The 25,229-nt window shown below is 26.9% G+C and overlaps 1 protein-coding gene across 1 annotated transcript; it reads left to right on the top strand.

Annotated features, from left to right (window-relative positions):
* The first annotated feature begins 1,537 nt into the window (after positions 1–1,537).
* LOC107452422 (short transient receptor potential channel 4-associated protein) lies at positions 1,538–25,229 on the top strand. Its single transcript, XM_016068897.3, has 23 exons — positions 1,538–1,857; positions 3,033–3,170; positions 4,150–4,269; positions 4,840–4,897; positions 5,906–5,973; positions 7,513–7,666; positions 8,436–8,546; positions 8,700–8,759; positions 9,922–9,984; positions 11,191–11,313; positions 12,245–12,378; positions 13,224–13,303; positions 13,537–13,588; positions 14,160–14,218; positions 14,951–15,006; positions 15,086–15,116; positions 17,702–17,794; positions 19,079–19,169; positions 19,292–19,435; positions 20,710–20,827; positions 21,899–22,008; positions 22,939–23,154; positions 24,848–25,229. Exons 1-23 carry the CDS (start codon positions 1,750–1,752, stop codon positions 24,968–24,970), a joined length of 2,310 nt encoding a protein of 769 aa, XP_015924383.2. The 5' UTR covers positions 1,538–1,749; the 3' UTR covers positions 24,971–25,229.

Raw genomic sequence — 25,229 nt, 5'->3', positions numbered from 1 at the left:
CTATCGCTGTTGTATCCGTAACAACGCGTAACCGTTTTCCATTTGGGCAACTTTTATAAATCGAATAGTTAACATCATCATCACACAACCATGGCCAAAAAGCACCTAGCTCTATTTTTAACGGCTATGGTGAGAATGCCATGTAATTTTGATCCAGGTCAGACGAAGTGAAGAGCGCCTGAGCTGGTACCCCTTTCCCTAAATTTCCACATCACAATCAATGAGAGGCAAGATGTTTATTGTTTTATTGAAATTACATACATTTGCAGGCTTGTTTGCTCAAGTGAGGCTTATAAGTCTTTATCAAGTAGAAGGACAGATGGAACAATTTAGAGAAGGACATCACAAAGAATATATCCAGGGTTACGGTGGAATTCGAACACGCCACCTCCACGCTTCGCACAGCGTTTGGCGGGCGATATCGCTCTGCCATTGCAAAAGTTTTTTTTTTAACAATAACTTACAACATTTTTTTTTAATCACAAAGCTGACAAAAATTATCTCCAGGGGCTGTTTGGTTCGCATGCTAATGAGAATAGGATTGGTAGAAAATATTTATCCTCAAAAAATTTGCCAATCAGATTTATGCTCGTCTGTACCCGCAATCATATTAAATTAAGCTGATCAGCGTCCTCAAGAAGCTAAAAAACTTTGAAAATTTACTGCTTTATCTTTCCAAATTAGTACGCCCCGCAGTGGACTGCAAACACGGTTCGAAGTAGAACACTGAAGTCAAGAATCACTGGCTGCGGTCAGTAAGCGGGTGTTTGACAACTTTGATCAATGCGCATAAGGACCGAGGGTGCATGGTATCGGTCGTCATTAAACTGTTCTACCGTAAAGTGCTCGATTTCATGCGTAAGTCGTCGATCTACCAAAGCAGGGGAGCTATCCTTCCTGCAGAGGATCAAAATTGCGATGGCATGTTTTTGGATCATCCTCAGAGATGTTTCCCGAAGTCAAGCATCACTGGCTACGGTCAGTGTGCGGGTGGGTGACCACTTGGATCAGTCTGCGTAGGGACCGAGGGTGTGCGGTATTGGTCCTCGTTAAGCTGTTCTACCGTTAAAGTGCTCGACTTCGCGAGCAGATCGTCGGACTTCCGAAGTGGGGGTGCCATCACCTCTGCAGTGGATCAAAATTGTGATGGCATGTCTTCGGATCATCCTCAGGGGTGTTTCCCAGACTGTCGCCAATAGCCCATTGTACAGCTCCAGTATGACCAGGGATGTTTCCCAAATCGTCGCCAGTAGCCTATTGTGCAGCTCTAGTGCGACGTAATTAAAGTATCTACTTGCCAAATTAATATTCTCAGAACAGAAATTCCTCTCAGGGATTTTCTAACAAAATATTTTGCAATTTTTTTTTAAAAGGTGAAGTGGTGAGTTTTTGAGTGCTCTTTTAGAAATTTTGCATCCAGATAGGTATTCTTAACATAGATATAGAGGGGGTATTGTAATCCCTGACATAAACGAACAAGGGGAAAAAAAAGAAAAAAAAAAGAGAGAGAGAGAAAAAAAAGGAAAGAAAAACCAACCACAACCTTAACTTTCACTTTTGACAGCTTTGAAGGGGGAAGGGATGAAAGGGTTGTATAAGCTTGTTTGTTTATTTTTATCATATCGTTCATAGATGCTCGATATTTACGTTATTACGTTGTATAGGCTATCGCTATAATTGATCTTAAACATGTTTATAAAATAAAATTTACGCAATCTTCTATATATATTATAATACTTATAATATGAAATGATGAATTTTTCACGCCGCTCTAAAAAACTACGTTCATCAAATACTATTGTAAATACTCTGTGCAATAATGCTCTTTATGGTGAATTGTCCAGATCTTTATATCAGGTTTGTTGACTGAATTACTTTAACTATTTATTTTTATAATTTATGTTAAATACAATTCCTAGAAATTTGTTTAGAAAAAAATTTAGCTCAGTCACAAAAGCATCATTAAAGAAAACTAATTTATAAATATAATACTTGCTCTTGATATTGTAAAAATTGCATTTTTTTAAAAATTAAAATTCTTCGGTTTACTAACCTTAAAATCAACCTTTTAAATTTATTTTTTGTCACATTTACGGGCATTCACAACCTTGAGATTCAAGTCTAGAGTATATAATTATGTAAAAAGCTCAAAGTCTTGTAAAAAATTAAGTAGAAAACTTAACCTTTATCTCAAGAGTTTTTAATGGATTGTATATTAAATGTTAATTAAAATATCCATTTTAGTTTTAAAATTTTTAAGACATTTGTGTTTAAAGACATTTTTATTTTACCTATTAGGTTCGTTTCTCTATATAAAAAAAGACTTATATGGTTTAATATTTTCAATATAAAATTCAAAATATAAACGATAGAATTAAACTTTGATATTTTTAAATTCTAATTAAGTACTTTAGATTGTGAAAATAGCTTATCATTAATGCAGTCTAATTGTACTAGGATAACAAAATTGGTTTGTTTTACTTCAATGTCATTGTTTTGTAAGTGTATAGTTTATTCCTACCTATTTTATTCTCCCAAACCATGCTCAATTGTATTTTTATGAAATGTATATTATTAGTGTTGATTACAATTTTCAACCAAATTTTTACATATTCTTCTATTTTAATAAATTTATCAAGTTTCAATCTATAATTAACTTTATTCAATCTATAGTTAACTTTATTAAATAACATTTTGAAACTTAAGTAAATGTTACATTTCTCTATAGCTAGTATTTTTAATATAAACGATAATTTTATATTTGATTACACTTGAATTTAACATATTTTTCTTTGTGCACACATTACTTTTTTGTTATACTAAACCAGAATTTTTAAAGTAAATAATTCTGAGGAGTATTTAAAATCAAGCTATATTCTATATTAATAATACTAGGATGTACTTAAAGTGTACCAGCATGCATAGTTAGCAACAGATATGTCATTTCATTTCATTCACCATTTGTTCTCATTGATAATATTTTAGGTATTTGTTGGATATTTAGTTTAAATTTATTTCTTTTATGTTTATAGGTTTCTCAACTTTGCCTCAAAAATTATGAAAACTATAATAATTGCAACTTAAGTGAATTGTGTTGTATTGTTAAAAAGCTTGATGATACATTAGTGTGTTGGAGTTCTACAAAAGCTGATGTATTGCAAGTATTTTGGGTAAAGTTACTTTTTATATTTGATTCTTGTTAAGTTTTAAGTATATTCTTATTAAGTATATTACAGTATGATTAGTTCATTTTAAATAAGTGATTGTTGAAAACTCAACCTTTTTTGTATATTGGATAACAAAAATTGATATATTTGGAACCAACACTTATAGTGTAATTTTGTAATCTTGAGAATGGAAAATATTTTTTTCTTTCTATAACTAAGCAGGATGTGTGACTATTGCAAGCAAATATTAACTTCTGTACTCAGGCACAGTATAGATAATAAAAATATTTAGGATGATAGGAAAATTAATCCAAACAATTTTAGGTATAAGATATTAAATTATTTTATTGCTGCACATCAAATGAATCTGAACATTGAAATAAAAAATATATTAACTAAGTTATGTAATTGTTGCTTAAGTTGTCATAAAAGTTGTTGGATACTATATGAATGGATTGCAAATCAATACTTTTTACCTGATCTAATTATTGAAAAAAAGTAAATAAAAACATTTTATATTCTATCTGAATTATGAATAATTGGACTATTAATTTTCACCATAATTTTTATGAATATTAAAAGATTTTCAGTAGCTTTTTTATAGATTTTTTTTCTCTCTGTATTTTCATCATCATGAATTATTGCAAAAAGTTCTGCTGGACCATAGGTTGTACATACCTGATTTGATTATATTAAAACAAACTTTTATTCATTACCGTAACTTTTAATTTGTATTTCATTTAGAGTTTAGAGCTGGTTATTTTGAATGAATATATTAAATTAAATTGATTGATTGTTTGGCTAAGATTTCATTGATTTTAATTACATGATAAAAACACCCTGTTTTGTTCTTTTGGTTAAGGTGTTAGGTTCATTTTACTATTCAACTTAAATAGAACGTTTGTATAATTTTTTTTTAGTATTTAAAAATAAATATATATTCATAGTATGGTTATAAACTTCCTATTTTCCTATTTCATAGGATTTAAATCAAGAGCTTCAGGAACTTGAAAAGAAAGATGTGGCAGATAATGAAGACACATGTACAAATAAAGAAGAAATTCTATATTTTAAGCATTTCATTCTTGAGCATGCAGTCAAGGTATTTTACATGTTTTTTTTTTTACCCTTTTAAGATAGTTTTTTTAATTTTAAGTTAGTACTTAAAAACATATTCATATTACTGTGTGAAGACTTGTATAATGAAAGAGAATTTATATGACTTGAGGGGATAAAGCACTTGCCTCAAATTAATTGCAACCCAAGTTCAAGTTGGTGAATCGTATTTTGCTCTTGTTATGCATTGACTAGAGTGAGGATGTAAAATATCCCAAATGGTAGAAAGATAGAACAATGGTTATAATCCTCTTGGAATCGGGCTAACTATGGGATGCTTTTGTGTTTTTCTTTTCTATGTAACACAAATATGAATTTATTAATTAGTCTTCCTTCATGATACCTATTCCCAAGCAAAGAGTATAATTTTCATGTCTACAAAAAAACTGTTATTAGAGATTTGCTTTAGCATCTGGTCTCGCTCACTCAATTTCTCTAATTTACTTTACTTACTTCAAATTATAATTTTGCCTGATACTTTGACTGACTTTATTAATTATATAATAATCTGTTTTATAATAATTTAATAATAATTAAAACTAATTTATCCATCTAGATATTATGGAGGTTCATTTTAGCCTTTTCATTGTTTCCCATGAAAACACAAGGCATTTGTAAGTATATTTTAGTTCCTTTTATAAAATCATCAATTTATCAAAGTTTATCACTCTCATAAACTTTTAAATGCAAGATATTTATAACATTTCTTTTTAGCGAAAAGGGAAGCCAAAAAGATCAAACTGAGCTACAATATTGTATAAATTTATGAAATAACAAAATGTTATAACTAACTGATTACTTAAAGAAAAAAGTATGATTGGGTGTGTAAAGTGTCTATTTTTATTGTGAAGTATTGGTATTTTTAAAAAAAGTTTTTTTTTTTTTATTGAGTTAAGTTTTTAATTCCAACTGTCAAGTAATTTGGATAAATGTGGAAGAAAAAAATGCATAGAAAAATACAGTTGTAATAAAAGCACCCAAGTCCTATCTCTAGTTTTAATTTAAGAAACATTTAAAAGTTTGACAAAAGGAATAATTTAACATATTTCTCTGCAAATAGTTCATATTTTATTTTACTTTTAAATATATTGTTATTACATGAAATCATGGATATTTTGTGCTCAATTTTGCAACTTTTAGTGATAGATGATGTGTTAAAATTCATAAAATTCATAAAATTTCTGTTGAACATATAGTTCAATTTGATAACTTCCTTTTATTAAGCTATTTATTAGTTCAAATTTTTCTTTTTACTTTTATTGAGCCTATTATGCTTAGCACTATTATTAAATAATGTCATTGGGGATTTCTATTTTTCGATTGTTACAGACTAAGGCGTATATGTTCTAAAATTTTAAAATTTAGTTGCAATTTATAGCTTGGATAAAGAAATTAGATGATATACAAATATTCTATTGAATTATTAATTGGATACAAATATTCTATTGAAATTTAAAGTTTATAAAAAAAAATTTTTTTATCTGCTATTATTCAATTTCTATTTAATATTTTGAGTGTTTTGTAGTTAATATAAATTTTAAAATTTTTAGTTTTGTAAATTTATTTTAATGGTTAAAACAGATTTTTTGTGACTTGATAGTATTATTTTGAAATATTTTCAGTTGTAGAAAAGGAATCTTTGCAGTTGAAGAGTATTGCTCTAGAAGTTTTACATAACATTTTGTCAACGGTAAGATTAATTCAAAAATAATCTTTGTTTTTTTTATTATAATTATATTTAAAAATTGTTAATTATTTTTAGAAAAAAAAATTTTGCAACATATATTGCCAAAAAATATTTTTTTAAAGTGGGAAGCAGTATTAAAAAATGTATTACAAATTTTTATGTAATTTCTGTTTTGATGCAGATGACTATGTTTGTTGATTTGTAGATGAGTGCGACGAGCTCTTTGCCTTTACTTACAGCTCTGTATTTTATGTTTGTTGATAACATTGAAACAACTATTTCTTAACCAAGTTTGAAGTACATTATGTGTATAAATGTAAATTAACCTGTCAATTGAAAATGTTCATGTGTAATAATTTTTGCAAATTTAATTCTTTCAATAATTTTTATAAACATTTTACCTTACAATGAATAGTTAGGTTATTTGTGCTATAAAGATTCTTTAAAATTATTTTTGATAAATAAAAATTTATTAAATGTTACCTTTGATAAAAAAAGAGGATTTTCTGTAGCTCATTTTATTCATAGAAAGAAATAAGGGAAAAATTATAGAGGAACCAGGTTCATTATCAAATTTTATTTCATGTTAGTTTAATTTTGATGTATGTAATATCGAATAGCTAATGTAAGTCTGTTAATTGTATGTGCAACAGCTTGTTCTCCTTTGATGAAATTAAAGTAATTAGAGGCTCGTACCCCCCAAACATCACTGGTACCAGAGCACCAGTCCAGGAGGTGCACTCAACATACGGTGCAACCGCAAGGACCAGACTGCACTTACCAGGCTTATCAGCGGCCACCTTAAGTCCCTTTCTTTTGAGGGTAGTATTAAAATCTACCCTAACTGCCCCAGGTGCCACAACATGCAGGCTTCCCCCCAACATATATTGGACTGTCTAGGTCTGGACAAAAGGGACATTCTTAATAACACACTTATGGTGGCCGACTTCCTCCGGGTGATGAATTTCATGGACATAGTTTAGCCCTGCTAATTTTGGGGATAAGGAAGAAGAAGAAGAAGAAAGTAATTAGAAGTTAGCTGGGATGGCTTAGGGGATAGAGCACTGGTATCTCGATGAGACAAATCAGGTTCAAGTCCTTCTAATTACTAATCGATTGAAATACTATCCCCCAGCACACTCTAGCCACGGGGCTGACATAAAGTACTACCAGTTATAGACCAATCATGGGGTAGAATTCCCTTGCTATTTGGCAAATTGTGGGAAGTTTTTATTGTTCTTCCTATGCAAAACATTATGAGTTAGTTCTATCAAAAATCCTCCTCAAAAAAGTTTGTCCCATTGCTTGAACTAGGAGAACCTTTATTTTCTGAGTTGGGTTTAAATGGCGTTAATTGATAGCTACATACCCGAAACATATTTTCTCTATTTCTTGAAATTGGACATATTGGATGAATTGGGGAAAAAAATAGATAAAGGAAAAAGGAATATTTAATAGTTTGCTTTTATAGTAAAATTGTTTGTTCATCAATGATTGTTTGATATATATGCGTATAAAACATTTTTGTTTAATTTTTTAAAGACTGAAGGATTAGCGGAACAGAGTGCCGAAGATAAGAATGTACTAAACTGTATTTTTTCCTACCTGCAATTTAAAGAAACTTGTTTTCCGGCTTGTAAAGTTATTGAGTGCTTAATTCTTGCAAGAAAATCTGCTCTTGATTTATCTTCAATCAGTAAGAAAAAAAGCTTGTTTAATTTTTTTCAATTCTATTTATAAAAGTGATGCTTGTTAAGAAACATTTATGATGCTTGTTATGAAAAAGTCATCTGTTATGAAATATTGACATTTATTAAGACCTGATAAAGTAGTCACATAAATTAATAAAAAAAATTATTTATATATATTTAGCTGCTAAATAGGAGTAGCACATATTGATAGCATTTATAGAACATTTATTTCATTTCAATACATAAATTCTAAATTGTTTATATAATAAAAAGTTTTAAATTTTGTTTAATTACTAAAAGTAAGACCGAGTATATTTAATAAATAATGTATTGAAAAGTACTTAAACTATTATTATTTTTGTGTACATACTTTGATTAATTAAAAGTTTAATTGTAGTCTGAAAAACTTCCACTTCAATATTTCACCTCTAGTTAAATCAAAAAACAAATCTTGTCTTTGTTTTAAAAAACTTCCAATATTTTGCTTAATATAATTTTTGACTTTGCAATATAATCTATGTTATATAGTATAAATATTACATTAAAAATTTTATTTTTGTTGAAGCCTTTATGTGAAACCTGAAAAATAATATAAAAAAGTTTTTACTGAATTATTTAACTCCTGAAACTTATTCATTATTTCATTCATTAGTTAATTAGTTTGATATGAAAAAAAGGTTTAATAAAAAATATTTAATAAAATTAAAATTTGCTTATTAAGAAGTTTTATGAAATAATTATTTTCATTAAACTGATAATTTAATTTCTGTTTAGAAAATCTGAAGGAAATCGTTCTGGGTTTTGAAGATGTGCAGCTTGGAAATTTCTGCAAAATTCTAGCCATCACTTTGTCTGAATTAGATATGTATGAAAATAAAACTTCATGTAAGTTTCAATTTTTTAAGATTTCTCTATTTACATAATCTGTACTTAATTTCAGTATTAGTACTACTTTATTGTTCTGGGGCTATCCTTATTTCCATTTATAGTTTTTAAATTTTGTTGTATCTCACTCAATCACCTTATTTAATATTTCAGTACATGCCCAAACCAAAGAAAAAAAGAATCAAAACTTTTTTGTAAGAGACGTGAATCAAGGTAAGTTGATATTTTTTGAAAAGGTATTTAATGAATATGAATGCATGAATAAGTGACTCTATTTAATCACATTATTGAATGTTCAAACTGAAACATTGCAAGAGTGAAACAAAAACAGTTATTAGAGTTATGAAAACTAAGGCCATATTTACCGAGTTCGGGGAAGAAAAAGTCAATTGACTCAATGTTGGAAATGCTTGTGGCTTAGTTAAAATTTCTTACATGAAAAGTAGTGCAATGTTTTTTAAATTTTTTTTTTTTTTAAATGGCAAAAAATTATTTTTTTTTAAATGGCAAAAAATTTTTTTTTTTTTTATAAAAAAATTTTCTTTAGTATATTGGTAGTTTGGAATAATAAAAAAACTGATAAAACAATTTGAAGTTAATATTTTACCATAGTTGGAAAATTTCATTTATCAAAATCAAAGTGTATAAAATTTAAACATTTTGTATTTTGGGAAAAGATTATTTTATGATGCTAAAGTCAATACTAAATCATTCTTCGTAAAATTTAAAAAAATATGTAAAGTATGAAAAAGTAAATGTATTCCATGGAATTTAATTTTATATTGAAAAATTAGTAAAAGAGAAATGAAGCTTTTAATATTAAGTGTAATCTGAGGAAAAGAATAACCAAAATATTGAAATTAAAAATAGAGGGACAAAAATGTCACACAAATTATGTTGATATATATTTGTCTGGAATAAATAAGCCTTCATATACTTTAAAGTTCTTTTTTTTTTTAATTCTTCCTAAGTTTTTGGTTAAAAGGACAGTTTAATATTTTTTGGCAATTTCTCTTAATTTTGTCCATTACCCATCAAAAAAATGTATTATTAATCTACTGCAAGGAAAAATATGGGAAATTATACATGTGAAATAATTAAATTAAAATACAGCAGAAAATTTAATGAAATGTTGGTTTTTCAGAAATTTATTCACATATTTTATAGGAACAGTCACATTCAATGTTGTCACAACTATATTTCCCCTCAAGTGGCCGTATTTTTCCCAAAATCATCGTTAGTTGAATGACCAAATTGTTTGAATTTTTAAAAAAAGTTTTTTTTTCTTTGTGACTAGTCTGACTAATTTTGATAACACGACAGGTTTGAATTTTATTATTATGTTTTTTTTTAATTATTTACTTTTTTGTTATAGATGTTGTACTGAAAATCCCAAACATACTATCGAGACTTGTGAATATAGCTTGTGCTAAACCTTGTAAGTATACCTTGACTTTAGACCTTAAAATTTGATAAATCTTATTTCTGGAATTCAAAATAAATGACCTTTTAAGTTAAATATAAATTTCGAAGTAAAATAGAATTACAAATGTAGTGTACATCATAAGAATTATTGCAGCTTATTATTATTATTAATATTTTTGTTATGGCAGTTTTGAAATATACTTTCATTTAAAAAAAATTTTTATTGACGCTTGAGTGACTTTATTTTCTTAATCATCTATTACCTCCTAAAATAAATAAGGAAATTGATAAAATTTATTTTAGTTGGTTACGAAATGTTTTAAATTGTTTCTTAAACCAAAAGAATTGTATATATTATTAATTTAGATGTTCAACCAATGTACTTAAGAATATTGTCATAGAAAATATTCAAATGTGAAAATTTTAGAGTTTTAATTGTGTTGCTTAACTACAGTAATTTAAGAGAACATTTTGTAAACTCCGTTCCTATAGTTTTGTTTGTTCTTTGGGAGATTTATTCTCTGAAAATTTTGAATAATATTTTTTTCTATTAAAATATTTATATGACAATATCATTGCCAAGTTTATTGTAAACTGCTCTCTTGTAATGATAAAGTCGACGAGTAGCTTTATTTTATTTATTATTATTATTAGTACTTTAAATATTTCATGTAGTTAGCATAACTATAACTAATGAGACGTCATCTGCATACACACATTGTCATAAATGAATAACCCATAAATGAACCATAAATGAACACCCTCAAATTTATTAATTTATGCTTAATCTAGAACTCAACTTTCTTCACTAACTGTAAAATATTCCAAATATGATTTTTTAATTTTTTTTAAATAAATTTTATGAACGAACTAGCACAGTGGTTAAGACATTGAACTGGAATTGTGAGCAATCAAATCTCTATCTCTAGTGATAGTTTGAAGCTTACCCAGCTTGTCTGAGAAGGAAAGTCAAATGGTTATTCATGATTGTCACATTGGCATCAGCTTATCATTGGTTTTAAAACTGTATTGCCTTAACCTATTACCTCCTTGGCTGACAATTAAATGTTGTGGAAGTATTTTACTTTTCAAAAATCTTTATGATTAAAAAAATTGTTATCAGTGTTTCACTTATGTAGCCATCAGATCTCCCCCTTTGTGCTTCAATCTCTTCCCTTTTGTGCTTTGTTTTCTAAAACTATGAACACTATTTTTCCAGGTGTCCCTTGGTTCTCTGGTGCTCTTCCATTAGAAAGTGATCAGTGGCTGCATTGGATTGATGAGCAGTTGTCTAATGATAGGCAAATTGATAAAGATGATTACACTAATTCTTGGATTGGAGGTAAGTAATAATTAATATTTTGTAGCATTTTACATAAAATATATCCTTTCTCTACAAACGTGTTTTTCATTTGTTAACCCTCTGTGTTAATTCTGGTTTTTTCCTAACTTTCAGATGCAGGCTTTTCTGTACTGAAAAGCAGAATTCCTCATTTCAAATAGGAAAATAGGGCAAAATAGTAAAATAACTGTGCAATTTTACCCATCGGCTCAACGCGTAGAGGGTTAATAGCATAGAGATGATAAATATCACTTTAGTTGAAACACGCCATAGCTTTTCTAGGATAAAATTTTCTAATAAAACTTCATCCTCAAATAGACTTATTTTTCTTAAAAAAATTCTGATTTTAAAATTGTGTCATTTAATGATAAAATAGTGTCCTGTAATGATAAAATTGTATCATTAATATTTCACTCAATAGGTACCATTAAAATATTGAAAACTGCCTGCATTAATATAAAATAAAATATGTAATCCACTTAAGTGAGCATAATGTTATTTGGCTCTTATGGAATATTCACAATTTTTCCAAATTAAGCCTCAAGATTCTTCTGGAACCAATGATCTTGGAACTTGTAAACAGAATCTGGCTTTTACTGTATTATAGTTCCATTTTTCAAACAATATGTTAAAATAAATATGATTTTCTGATAAAAAATTATGATAAAAACAGCAGCAAAAAAAAAGACTTGTTTTTACTGCATTACAATTATAAATATTTCCCATTTTCCAAGCTGTTAGTAACAGTAGATATACTTTTTTATTGATAATAAATGATGGTAGAAGCACTAAACAAAATTTGGCGTTTTGTGGAAATAAAATTCACATTTTATAAATCTACGTCCATGTTTCTTGTATTCTTAGAGCAATCTATTTTTATTTTAAATCTTAGTTTATTCTTAATCAGGATTTTTTTTTGGTTTCTTTTTAGGAATTTCTCAATGGTCTGAATATTCTTGCAGTGGACCTTTAAAGACATCCATAAGAATAAGTCTTGAGTTAACTTTTAGAGCAGATGCAGTCTGTGTTCTTGGGCTTCTGTTAGTTGGTAGACATCGAAAAGACGTAAGTCTTCATATTTTTATTTGCTTAATTTAAATTTCACTGAAGCCCAAAAATCTAGGTTGCGAAGATGGAAATATCATTTATTGTAATAAAATCTGGTGCACATTTTCATTATTTAGTGTGGCAGGCAATATAGCAGAACTAAAAACAAATAACTTACAACAACAAATAACTTACAACAACAAATAACTTACAACAACAAATAACTGACAACAACAAATAACTTACAACAACAAATAACTAAAAACAAATAACTATAGACTGCATAGCTAAAATCATGATGAAATTGTTTTTTTTAATTTTTTTAAAGGGATATTTATTTTATGTCTTTTTTTTATCATTTAGACATGGGATTAATAATTGGAAGAAAAAGAAACCCATTTTTATTTTTAAAATCATGTTACTTTTTTTAATTACACTAGAAAAGATTGACAAAAATAGCAATTTTTTCTATTCTTTAATATTATATTATAATATGTATGGTGTTTGCTTTAAGAGTGGCATATTATCTTCTTTTTAAGCATTAAGAAAATGGATTATTGCAGAGGCAATTAAATTTTTTCCCATCCTATACAAATTTTTCTCTTTTTGGTGTCACATTTTTGTTTTCTCTTTATGCTGAGTACTGCTTTTCTAATGCCAAAAATCTTATCATGGTGTTTATATATATATTTTTTAAATTTATGAACGCACCAGTTTGCTTAGAAATCAAACAATTTGTAAGCATCTTGTTATTTTATTCATGAATCATTTGAATTCCATCTCTGTACATAATTTAAAAACACTTTTGTAATTTTTTTTTCACAATGTATGCTATACAGGTTTTTTATTTTTATTATTTCTAGGTTCAAAAGGAACTAGCTGATCTAAAACTTGTTCCTCAACTTTCCAATTTGTTTGATCATTTTATTTGGAAAATCAATCAGTAAGTTTTTATGTGCCATTATATGAATCTACATTGTTTTGTCAAAAATATCTTTTGGTTTTTAAACTTATATTTCTGATAAAATCTATATTTATTTTACTTAAATCGTCTGAAGACATCTGCTTTACAAACATTTCCTGAGAATTTATTAGCATTATTCATAAAAAAGTTTAAATAAAAATGTAAGTTAGAAATTATGTCTTACATAATTTTTTTCACATTTTTTTTAATAGGCGAGATTATACCAGGCTTCCAGGTCACAATAATGCTTGTGAATGTAGCCCAGTAAGAAACTTTTATTATTCTTCAAATATTACAATTACCATATGTACTTATGAGCTGATTCTAACAAATTTCTGATATTCATATTGATGGTATTGACAAGTAAAATAAATTTTAACCAATTCAGCATTAGTTGCAGGACTGTAAGTCAGCTTTTCCTCATCGCTGTGTTAGAAAAAAGAAAAGCAACAAGAAAAAAACTGCTTGTTAAACAGGAATCTTATTTGTTGAATGGGAATTTAATTTATTGATTCACTGATGGAAATTTTGAATGTCCTCCTGCTGGTGATGAGAGAAGGAGAAAAAGAATTCTGTCCAAGATGTTGACTTGGTTAAAATTTCTTAAAAACAGCTACAACTATTTTCAATATTATATAAAAAAAATGTAGGCAATAACCAAAAACATTCTCAATTACTTTTTATTTACACTTAAATGCATCTGTTATTAAGTCAGTTCAGAAATGTGAAGATTCTTTAAAAAAATATTTTTACCTTTTTTTTTATAAACTTTTTGATAAATTTATTTGAAATAACTTAGCTTTTCAATATTTTTTATGTTTAAAATATTTTGCAGGAGGTTGCTTTAAAAATCCAAGTACTCCGGCTCATTCATAGCTTTTGTGATCATTCAGAGTAAGTATTGTTTCAATAATTTTTTTTTTTTTTTAATTATGAAAATGAAAACTATTTATAATTAAATGTTTAAGCTTAATATGTCAAGAATATAATTCTGAATTCTATAATAAATTTTTTGGAAAGGATTAGTATCTAAATATCTTGTTTAAAACTTTCTAAATGTTTTATGCAATCCATTAAGCACAAAATAGACACGAAATAACTGCTTTTATTGAGAATTAGTTGATGTGAAAGTTATTTTGTTTAAATAATATTAAGAATGTATACGAAATTTAGCCATATACTGTATTATTTAAAAAGTAAATAAAATTGTGTTTGAGGTGTTCGATTTATTGTTTGTTTTAACTTAAGAAACCATTATCCAAAACTTGCTCAATTGAATAAGGAATACTTACTAGTGTTACAATATGAAAAATCATAAAGCTTTATAGAAAAATTCAGTATCTTAGCACCAATTTAGTGACAGACTTTTTTTTTTATTAATTTGTCAATATAAAAGAATCATGATTTTTTTCTTCTTCAAATCTCTGTTTTTTACTTCTGTTGTCTATTAGCTAAATAAATGATTTTGTTTGCCAAAAGATTTGTTATAAATTCATAATTCATTTTATTTTGTGATATGAGTAACTAAAATTTTAATATGCTTTATTGTCAATTTGTATATTATATAATATAATATTTATAAATTATTTTTCTATTATTCATATAATATTTATAAATTATTTTTAGCTACAAACATGTGATGCTATCTTGGAATGAATACAGCGAGTTGCAGTCCTTGCGAGGTAATTTTTTTATAGGGTTATTATAAATTATTTGATTTTTCTTTTTTGAAATCTATATATTGCTCATTTCATTTTTCAGATGCCTTAGATATTTCAAATAATTCACCTTGGTATGTATTTTTTTATTTGTATTATTCTATACTAGTTATCATTATGTCACGATTAGTTATTTTGTATTAGTTATCGATCATTGGCTAGTTTTTTCTTTATATGTACATATATATGCATGATTCATATACCAGTTTGCTCATTTTCACGTCCGCTAAAATAATTAATATTGACAAGCGTTGCTTATATGCTTTCAACAAGGAAAACACTACACCCTAGAAGTTATTCTTGATAACTAACAAAATATGGATTAAAGCAATTTGTATAAGCGCCTTAATATATTGAAAGTATTTTTGTATGTAATGAAAGGAAATCCAACAAGCCTCAATATTTTTTACTCATTCTGCTGAATGAAAAAGTACATACATTTTTAATATTTATTAATAAATTTAAAGATAATTATAGTACTTATTGTTTTCAGGGGACTAAAACTAATACCAGATATATGTTCTAATTCAAGGGAGGTGTGATTTGTTCAGGGTGGCCACCGACTTGGAAAACCTGGAATTATCAGGGAATTTTTTTATACTGGAAAAAACCTGAAAAAGTCAGGGAAATATGGATAAAAACCTGGAAAAATCAGGGAATTTCAAAGAAAAACTGGAATTTTTCTCTTAATCTAAATTATTTTACCATCCGTTATCCACTTTTATTTAGACATAAATTTATCATGAAAAAGTTGAAATATCATCAACTCAACAATACTTTTCTCGCATTAAAATTCTCTTTATTATTACCCTGTTTAATTAGAATGCCATTTCAAACTCTTCCATGTTGAGAAATGAATGGAGAAATCTTTGACCTCTTTGGAGATTATGGGACTATGCAGTTTAGGAAAGGCAAAAATGTGGTGGGTTTAGAAGATCAAACACGGAACTTTACAAAGCATATAAAGAACCTGATGTCATTAAATTTATCAAAATTCAAAGGATTAAATGGGCAGTACGCATTATAAGAATGGAGGATAGCAGGACAACCAAAAAAGTTTTCAGTGCCAGGCCAACAGATACAAATTTTAAGGATGATAAACTGGAGAACCTTGGCTAAGGGAAGAATGTCTTGGCATAGGCTTGTTGAGAAGGCCAAGGCCCATCCTGGGCTGTCGTGCCAATGAGAAGAAAAATTTGGTGGATGTGGAGGGATTAGGATATTTGCTTCTGTTTATATAGTAGAAATTTTTTAAAAAATCTTCTTTTAGTTCGTGGTTTGAATTAAATTGTTCAAGTCTTTCCCAATGCTTTAGGGGTATTTTTTTCTTTTAACAAAATTAATCAAAATGCTTTAGTATTTTTAACTTTACAAAATACTCCAAAAAATTATTGGTTATAATTTAACTAGAGACTTTATCTTGCACTCTTTTCCTGAAAACTTTTGTACTCTCATGAATTATTTTTCTCAGCAAAGCCAACCAATCGCTATTAGCAAAATGTTACAATTGTTGCATTGATGCTGATTTTCTGGATTTCATGATAACTTTTATTTTGATACTTCCAAAACTGTTTCTCCTTTTACCCTAAAAAGCTGGTAAAAACCAGGGAATGTATGGAAAACATGTTAAATGAAAAAATTTTCTTTTTTATTTATATTTGTTTGTTAGAAAGAAGGAAAAAAAAACTTTGTTTTTCTGTTCTGCACTGTACAGGAACAGGTTTCAAGTTGGGCAACCAGATGGATAAAGTAGGAATTCTTAATATATTCTAATTTCTTATTGAAAAAAAAAGAATAAAATTTAAAGAATTTTATCTAGTTTTTTTTCTATAGAATATGCAACAAGAAATTTGACAATTTTTCCTCTACAAATACTGATTATCTCTTAAAATAATAGTGCTAATTCGAAACAAACAACATTAGTTAAACATTTGACTTATGATATTGGTTCAAAGAAAATTATTTCAATGAATTTTATAAAGAGCACTGTTTGGATAAAATACAGTATAAAATGGCTCTATATTGAAATGTAAATAAATAAAAAAATTTAATAGGTTTCTAATTACCTGGAATTATTTTCTTTTGCTTAATAAAAATATATTAAACTTATCCAAGGTTGTTTTGGATCATTGCTATTTGGTACATTTTGTGCAAAAACTATTTAACACTCAAAAAAATAAAAAAAAATTATTCTTCAAAAGTGTTATTTTCTGCTAGCTTAACATATTGTTTCCTTCACATCTATTCAAGATGATATATTAAAAAAGTAAAATTTAAATGAAATACTACACTATTATATTGACTAATACACTAATATTGATACTTTTCTTGTACCTATACTACACTTTAGCAGAGAGAAAAAACATGCTGACCTGGAAATTTTAAGATTTTTACTGGAAAAATCAGGGAAATTTGAAACCTCATTTGAGTGGCCACCCTGTTGTTACACAGTAACTACCTCCAATAAAATTGCTAAATTTTAAAATCAACTTCCTCCTGAAATTAAATTTTCAAAATCAATTTCATTACAATCCAATAATGACATTAAAAGTTTATGTATTTAAAAAACAGTGACTGATTCCTTGAACCCAAATCGTAAAATTTTAATGTATCAAACTTTAAAGAACGTTACTACTAATAATAACTTGTATTTTTATAGGCTTAAGAGAGATGTTATGTGTGTTGGAACGAAAGGCTTACTGAGTAAGATTGTCGAAGTTATCAAAAAAGAAACTGGTGCTTCCACTTTTAGGTTAGAATTTCCTTGTTTACGTAGACTTAATTTTTTTTAAAGTTAATTGTAACTTCTTTACACTAAACTTTGAAATTGTTTTAATATAACACATATGTTTGTTTTTTTATATTTCGTCTTCATTTTTTTTAAAGTTGGTCTAAGCACCACTCTACTCATAATATATTATTTTTCAGCATCAAATAAGAGTGTAAGAAAAAAATTTAGCATGGAGGGTATTTTTTTATTCAAAAATTCACTTATGACAATTTGATATTGCTGCTTGGGATAGAAATATCTGCTTGTTCTATTTTTATAGAATAAGAGAGATAACTATGAGTGATTCAGGCATTCTGATTTTTATGCACATTGTTATATCAATATTTTGCACTCTCTACTTTGATACTGAGCCAAAACCGAGTAAGTATGTGAATAATACATGTTACTCGAAAATAAACTTCTTGAAAGCGATTAAGAAAAATAGGATTGATAAAATTCATTGTTCACTCATAATTTTTTTTTGCAAAGATGGACACAACTTTTAAAACTTATGAATTTATGCAGGATATCATGCAGATTTTTATATCCAGTGATTCGTTTTTAAATTTTTTTTAGTACTAAGTTTTTTTTAGTTAGTTTTATATAAGTGACAAATATTTTCCCACCATTCTGATATTACAAGAATAAGAATCTTGGTAGGTTTTACTTTGGTCAGTTTTATTCAAAGAGAATTCAAGATGTTCAATCTTTATTGTTTGAAGTTCAGAGAAATTTAAATGTCTTAAAAGTAATAATAGTTTAAAAAATTTATATCTCTATATCAGATGATTCTTTTTTAACAGGAGTATTTTTTTGTTTTGTTTTGTATGTTAAAGAGATATTTTACACTTGTTTTTGAAGCAATAATCTTGGAAATAAAAAAATAATTTTTTTTTTTTTTAATTCACTATAATGGATTGATCAGCTAGTTTGGTATTACAGTGTGCTTTTAAACATATAACATATGGGTCTTAATGTATAGGTTGTTATACTAGAAAAAGCGTAAAGAGATCAGAGTGGAAAGAAAATTTTCACACATTTGAAGTCATTCCAATTTATATTCATGAGTCAAATACCATGTTCTCTGTACCTAGTTAAATATCTTTATAATCTTATGCAACTTTATAACTTATTGTGAGAATAGGTAATGAATTTTAGTCAGCTACTCAATCTTATAAATCTTGTATGAATTATCTGATTATTGTTATGAAGGAAATATTTTATCTGCTATAATGAACCATATATATTTATACATTATTTTTTCAGATTTTGGCTTTCTAGAGCTATTGAAAGTTTTTTGCGTGGAAGTTTTTGTAATGCTGATCAAGATTTTCTTCTGCGTAGGAATTTGCTAGAGGTATATACATCAAAACACAACGAGGAAAAATCACAGTTTATTTATTACTCTATTTCTTATGAAACAGTAGTTATAATTTTATTTTATTCTGCAGCTTTTTTAAATTAAATTTTTTTCCTTAGGATGTTGTCCAAAATCTTCTTCTTAATACTACTGTGAGGCATAAAGAAGTTTTACAGAGTAGCTTTGATCTTTTAGGAGAACTCGTGAAGTTCAATTTTTCTGCATTTCATGTGCTGCATACTCAGATTATAAATACTCCCAGGGTTAGTAGAAAATTTATGCTATTAAATGATATGGATACCTAAATGTTTAGAATGATGCATCCACATCATATATCAGGAGTTTTGCATTCTACCTTCTTTTATATTTCATATTCTTTTTAATCTTTATTAATAATGAATAAAATTTCTAACATATACAACAAAATAAAATGTTTTAAAAATTTTTTGTCATAATCTGTTAAAAACTTTTTAAAAATTTTCTTAACCCTTTAATAAGTTTTTTTTTAAACTTAAGAGAAAAGTAGGTTATAAATCAAAAATATAATGATTGGAATTTCCTTCTAATTCCTTGATGTAATATGGACATGCACCACCATTCTTTCTTTATACTAAGACAGTAAGTTGTAAAGCAGCTTTTATCCTCCATTCATAATTTAATAAAATGTACTATAATTAGTACAGGATGTCTTTGGATTTTGTAACAAGTTTCAAAATATGAGTAGGATGTGTATTTTCTATCAGCAAAAGGTATTTCTAAAAATATGTTACAAAGCAAATATCTGTTAACTTATAAGTTAACAGATACTATAAAAGAAAATTACAGGATATAAAATAAAAAGCCTAAACCTAGATAAAAATTATATTCATGATTAATAAAAGTTTCAAAATCATAAGTCAAAAACTAAAAGAATTACAATGCTTTTAATTTTAAAAAGCAAAATAAAATGTTCCCTCTACCTTGAACTTCCTTCTGTGAAGTTGCTTGTATTTACTAACTAGGGTTGGCAAACGTTGAAAGGAAAAACTAATGCACAATATAATTTTAGTTAGCTAAAATCATTTAATTCATAAGTTAGAAAAATTATTGATTCCATTCTTTGTATATAAGTATAAAAGAAAACTGGAATTACAATAAAAACTTTAAATTTTGGTAAAACTTGTATTTATGAGTAGCAGAAGTTTCAAAATCACAAAAAGTCGAAATCTCAAAGAATTGCCAGAAATTTTAATTTTAAAAAAGCAAAATTAAATTTTTCCCTTTACTTGAACTTCTTTCTTTGTAGTTACTTGTATTAACTAACAAGGGTTGGCAAAAGTTGAAAGGCAAAACTAACGCATCATTTTAGTTAGCTATGAAATGCCTAACTAGTACAAAAGAAGAGGAAAGATTTTCAAAGATGATATAGTTTATATACAATTAGAAAAGAAATATTATAATTTGAAGAAATCAAACATTTTTATGTTTTTACCACTTACCGTCAACAGAAAATAATTGTATGAATCATTGTATTCATTAAAGTTTTTATACTATGTAGATCCAGAAAAAATTAATGAATCTCATGAATGGTCATCTGGTTGATTCAAATATGTTTATACGAAGTCTTATACTTTCATATGAAATATTCATCTCTTCAGATGATGAGGATTTGAAAGGTAAAGAATTCTTTATTTTTGAAATGTCACATTTCAATTGATATTTAAGTTGTACATTAATAATATACCAATTATGATTTGGTAGTTAATTTAAATAATAAATTTTAGTAGCTTCCAATTAAGTGTAGAAAGTTTTGCTCAATTGATAGTGATTATTCAATTAGTGTAATTTTTATTATTTAAAAAATAATGTATCATTTAATTTTATAATGTATGTAACTATTTAATAACATTTCTTATTTATAATGCACTATAAATCATATTCATTATGTTTATACCTCACATAAAAAAATGCGATTTCTAGGTATGATGAAACAATTTTGAGCACATTCTAGAGTTGCAGTTTGTATCAGTAAGGATAAAATAACCCAGCAATATTATTCAGAACTGTTTTTTTTAAAAATTACAATATGAAAGGTCCTTTTTTTATTTGATCAATATGCCTTTAGCCATTTTGTATCAAGAATTATTTATTATTCTTAATACAAAAGTAATAAAAGCATTGGCATTTAGGTTCAATATTATTTTAATACAATATTAAAATAAATTCACATATGTTTAAAAAACATTCAAGAAAAATGTTGAAGTGTAGCAAAACATTACAATGTCATGTCCTTTGACACAATGTGTTTTCTTATAAAATTGATAATGAGCTACAATTTAAATTATGATTTAACAAATGACTTTTGTAAGGCTTGAATTACAAGGTTTATAAATTATAGTTATGGGGCAGTCCAATGTATCTTATAGATAAGTGTTGTTTTGCTATACTTAGATAAAGTGGAAAAATTAATTCATGTGTTCTTATGAAGTCTTAAAATGCAATTTTTTTTAAAAAAAATTCTCTTATTTTATTTACAACCCTGTGATTTTCTCCTGTTTCTCAAATACTTAATTATAAATTTTATTTTCGCTTATAATCTTCACTCACTTAAATAATCACTTATAATTTCACTAAAATATCTTTTTTCTTAAACATGCTAAAAATTAGCTGAACGAAAAGTTTGAAATATACATTTGAAAACACTGAAATTTCTATTTTTACTATGATCTAATCATTTTTATTTCTAGCTTATGCAGAGAAATTTAATCCTCTGTTGTCTCATGTGGGTCTCCAAAGGTCACGAATACAATATTTGCAGCGATTATTGTCTTTAATCAACATACATAACTTGACTCAGGTATAGTTTAAATAATCTACCTTTATTTTAAAAAAGAAAATTTTAAATGTGTTTAGGTATATACATTTTGTTATTTAGAAGTATTCTACAGTGGAATTCAAATTTTTTTTCTTTCGCTGTATTAAATTTGTAATTTAAACACTCACTCTGTCTTCTGACAGCAAGATTAGGTTCAAAACTAGCCCTCCCTGAGTGTATAAAAACTTTTAATACATGATAAACAATCCAAAGATAATGTTAAACTTTATTACACATATTAATAACTCTAGTTTAACATTTTTGTACAATTATATTGATACTCGCTGCAAAGCATTGTTTTTATGATATATAAGGTTATAGGTTATGTTCTTCCTCTATAAAATAATTTGTATTAATATTGTTTCTAATCTTCTTAAAAGAGGTCACAAGAAACAAAGACATTCTATTTATAAGAATGGTAATAGTAAGGAAAAATTTACTGGAAAAAGGACCTGAAAATTTCTTAAATTTATAATATTAAAAAACTTAACCACTTCATCTACATTTTACCTTTACTTGAACAAGATTGGCTTAATTCTAGCATATGCTAATTCCGGACATTTCATGTATCTGCTTCTTTTATTTGCCCAATCCACATTTCTATTTTTTATGTATAAATTCCACATTTCTATTTTTATATTTGGAAACGAACAAAATTCAAAAAGTTATTTTATTAGCAATCCTTAGACATATGGTTTTAATAACAAATTTTGAAATGTTCATATCCTGTTTAGTGTTTAGTTTTCTTGAAATGCATTGTGAAAAAAAATCTTTTTGAAAGGTAATTTAAAACTTGCTGAAGTTTTTTTCTGAATTAGAGGGCATGAAACTATTTTATTTAACTTTATCGAATTTAGTTACTTTAATTATTTCCAATATTAATCGTATCATAATAATGAACATTTCTTGTAGGAAAATGTAAGCTGTCTAAATACTGTGTTAGTTATTCTAATGTTTGGACTTAAAAAAGGAGAAATTCCCCAATATCTACAATGCCTGGCATCAAATCAAGAAGATTGTTCTGTAGCAACAAATCTTGCTGGACTCTTAGATAACTTGAAAAATTTATTGTTGTTTTGGCAAGATCACTACTTACAAAAAGATAAAGACTGCACAATACTTGAGAAAGTACGTTCCTTTTTTTACATATTATGTTTTAGTTTCATTCTTCTTTATATACATATATAACAACACAATAGTAGCATATTTTAATATAATTGACTAAATTTTCTTTTGCATGTTTTTAAAAAAATAGTTAAGATGAACAAAGAATTTCTATTTCATAATAATAATATAGTTTAAATTTTATAAATCTAGAATAATGTATTTTAAGTTGTTGTAATCTGTTGTAATGCGACAGTACTTGTGGGCATAGCTCTTCTTTAAAGTTTCTTGTTTGCCCTCAGAGCTTTGAAATTTTTATTAATGCAATCAATTCACCTTAGTCTGGGATTGCATCTAGTTTATCACATATTTTACTCATTTTTTGAAAATAGAGCAGAAAAGTTTATTTCGTTATAACTATATGATATAGTGTAAGCTTTTGCTATAGAAAAGTTACTAAGAATTTGTAGCATTGGTTTAAATACTTAGTCTTGAGATTGAAAAGTAGTGGAATAATTTTAAAGCCTGGAATTTTTGAAAAAGATAATTATTTCACTTATTTATTTTGAGAAATTGTAAAAATTATTTTTAATTGTAATGTTAAAATATAAGTGTATCCAGCAAGTGTAGTTTTATGTGATCTTTAAAATGAGTTCTACATTTGTTCTGAGTAAATAAAAATCAGAAGATGCTTACTTACCAGTATATCAGGTAAATTTCAATAGAAATCCATACCATATCTTATCTATTATACCATGCAATTTTTCATCAGAAAACAATTTATCACTTTATTTGTAATGTCAAACATTAGATTTTGTGAAACATGGAAAAGTTTCACTAAAAAAAGGAATTTTATAAAATAATTATAATAGATGTTAGAACTATTTAACTTGAATCTCGATAAGTGATTACTGTTACTGACAATTCTAAGGCTGGTTATTTTCCAGGTATGATATAGGAATTTTCCTGTTTTTTAAAAAAAAGTTTCCCTGTTTTTTAGAGTTCAAATAAAATTCCCTGACAATTCCAGGTTTTTCCTGACCCGTGGGAGTCCTGTTAGATAATATTTCCTCATTTATCAAGCAATGGATTAATCACTATAAAGTGAACATTAATTTTCAGTATCAATGGCAATAAAGCCGCTGTAAACCCTTAACTTTAGCAAACGACAGCTAAAACATCATTATGAGAAAAAACAGGCCTAATTCATACCATATATTCAGTATTGTAAATTATAGAAGTAAATATTTTGAGAAATGTGTTTTACTAATATGATTTATTTGATGATTCAGTGTTGTATAATCTTTAATAAAAAGAACTAACAGTGGTCCCTTTTCTGAAAAAAATGTTTTGAACACTGGCTGTTAATCTTCATAGACTATGACTAGATATACTCCATTCATAACCCTTTTGTTTTAGTTTAGGGGTTCAGAAATCTCCGGTTGTGGTGGTTTTGAACTAGATTATGTGATTGTATATTTTCTGATATGTGACTGTATGTTCATAATGCTGTATCGATAAATGCAAGTAATATAATTCTAGCTTCGGCAATCTTGGGAAATTTTATATTTGAAGTTTAAACAATCACAATTAAAGCTTTCTATAATTACACCAAAAATTTGTTTTACTTCACCTGTGTGTTTCAAGCACAGAACATCATAGAACAATAAATATAGCCCTTTTTTGTTTGTAATTTTAATGTAACTGATATTTGCAGAGCTCAAGAATTTGTTTTCAAGAATGGAAAGCTGCTGTTTCATTGTTGACTAGTGATGACTTAAAAAATCCTTACACCATAGCATTTTATACTGTTCCTGCTGTTTCCTCAAGAGCCTTATGATTTTCTTTTTTGTTGCAATACATGCACTGTATATAATATGTATATTGGCTTATGTACATTTGTAATGAGTTTTAATGGTGTTAAGTATTTATCTAACTGTCATATGTTTATTTCCACTATTGCACATAATGTACAAAAATCATTTTTTTTTTAAAGATCAACATCAAATTTATTCATTCAATTCTGTTTGACGATTGGCAATTATTTTTGTTGTGATGATTTAAATAAAAATTGGGTAAACTTTGGTTCAATGAATCAA

Source organism: Parasteatoda tepidariorum, chromosome 1 (genome assembly GCF_043381705.1).
Source record: "Parasteatoda tepidariorum isolate YZ-2023 chromosome 1, CAS_Ptep_4.0, whole genome shotgun sequence".
NCBI lineage: Eukaryota > Metazoa > Arthropoda > Arachnida > Araneae > Theridiidae > Parasteatoda > Parasteatoda tepidariorum.
The sequence above is the reverse complement of the archived record's forward strand: the minus strand, read 5'-3'. Positions and strand labels throughout refer to the sequence as shown.

Excerpts from the sequence above, each read along its gene's own strand:
- LOC107452422 (XM_016068897.3), top strand. The coding sequence starts at position 1,750 with ATGATGAATTTTTCACGCCGCTCTAAAAAACTACGTTCATCAAATACT. Across the intron at positions 11,314-12,244 it reads CACTAATTCTTGGATTGGAG|GAATTTCTCAATGGTCTGAA; the intron begins GTAAGTAATAAT and ends GTTTCTTTTTAG. Across the intron at positions 14,219-14,950 it reads AGCTTTTGTGATCATTCAGA|CTACAAACATGTGATGCTAT; the intron begins GTAAGTATTGTT and ends AATTATTTTTAG.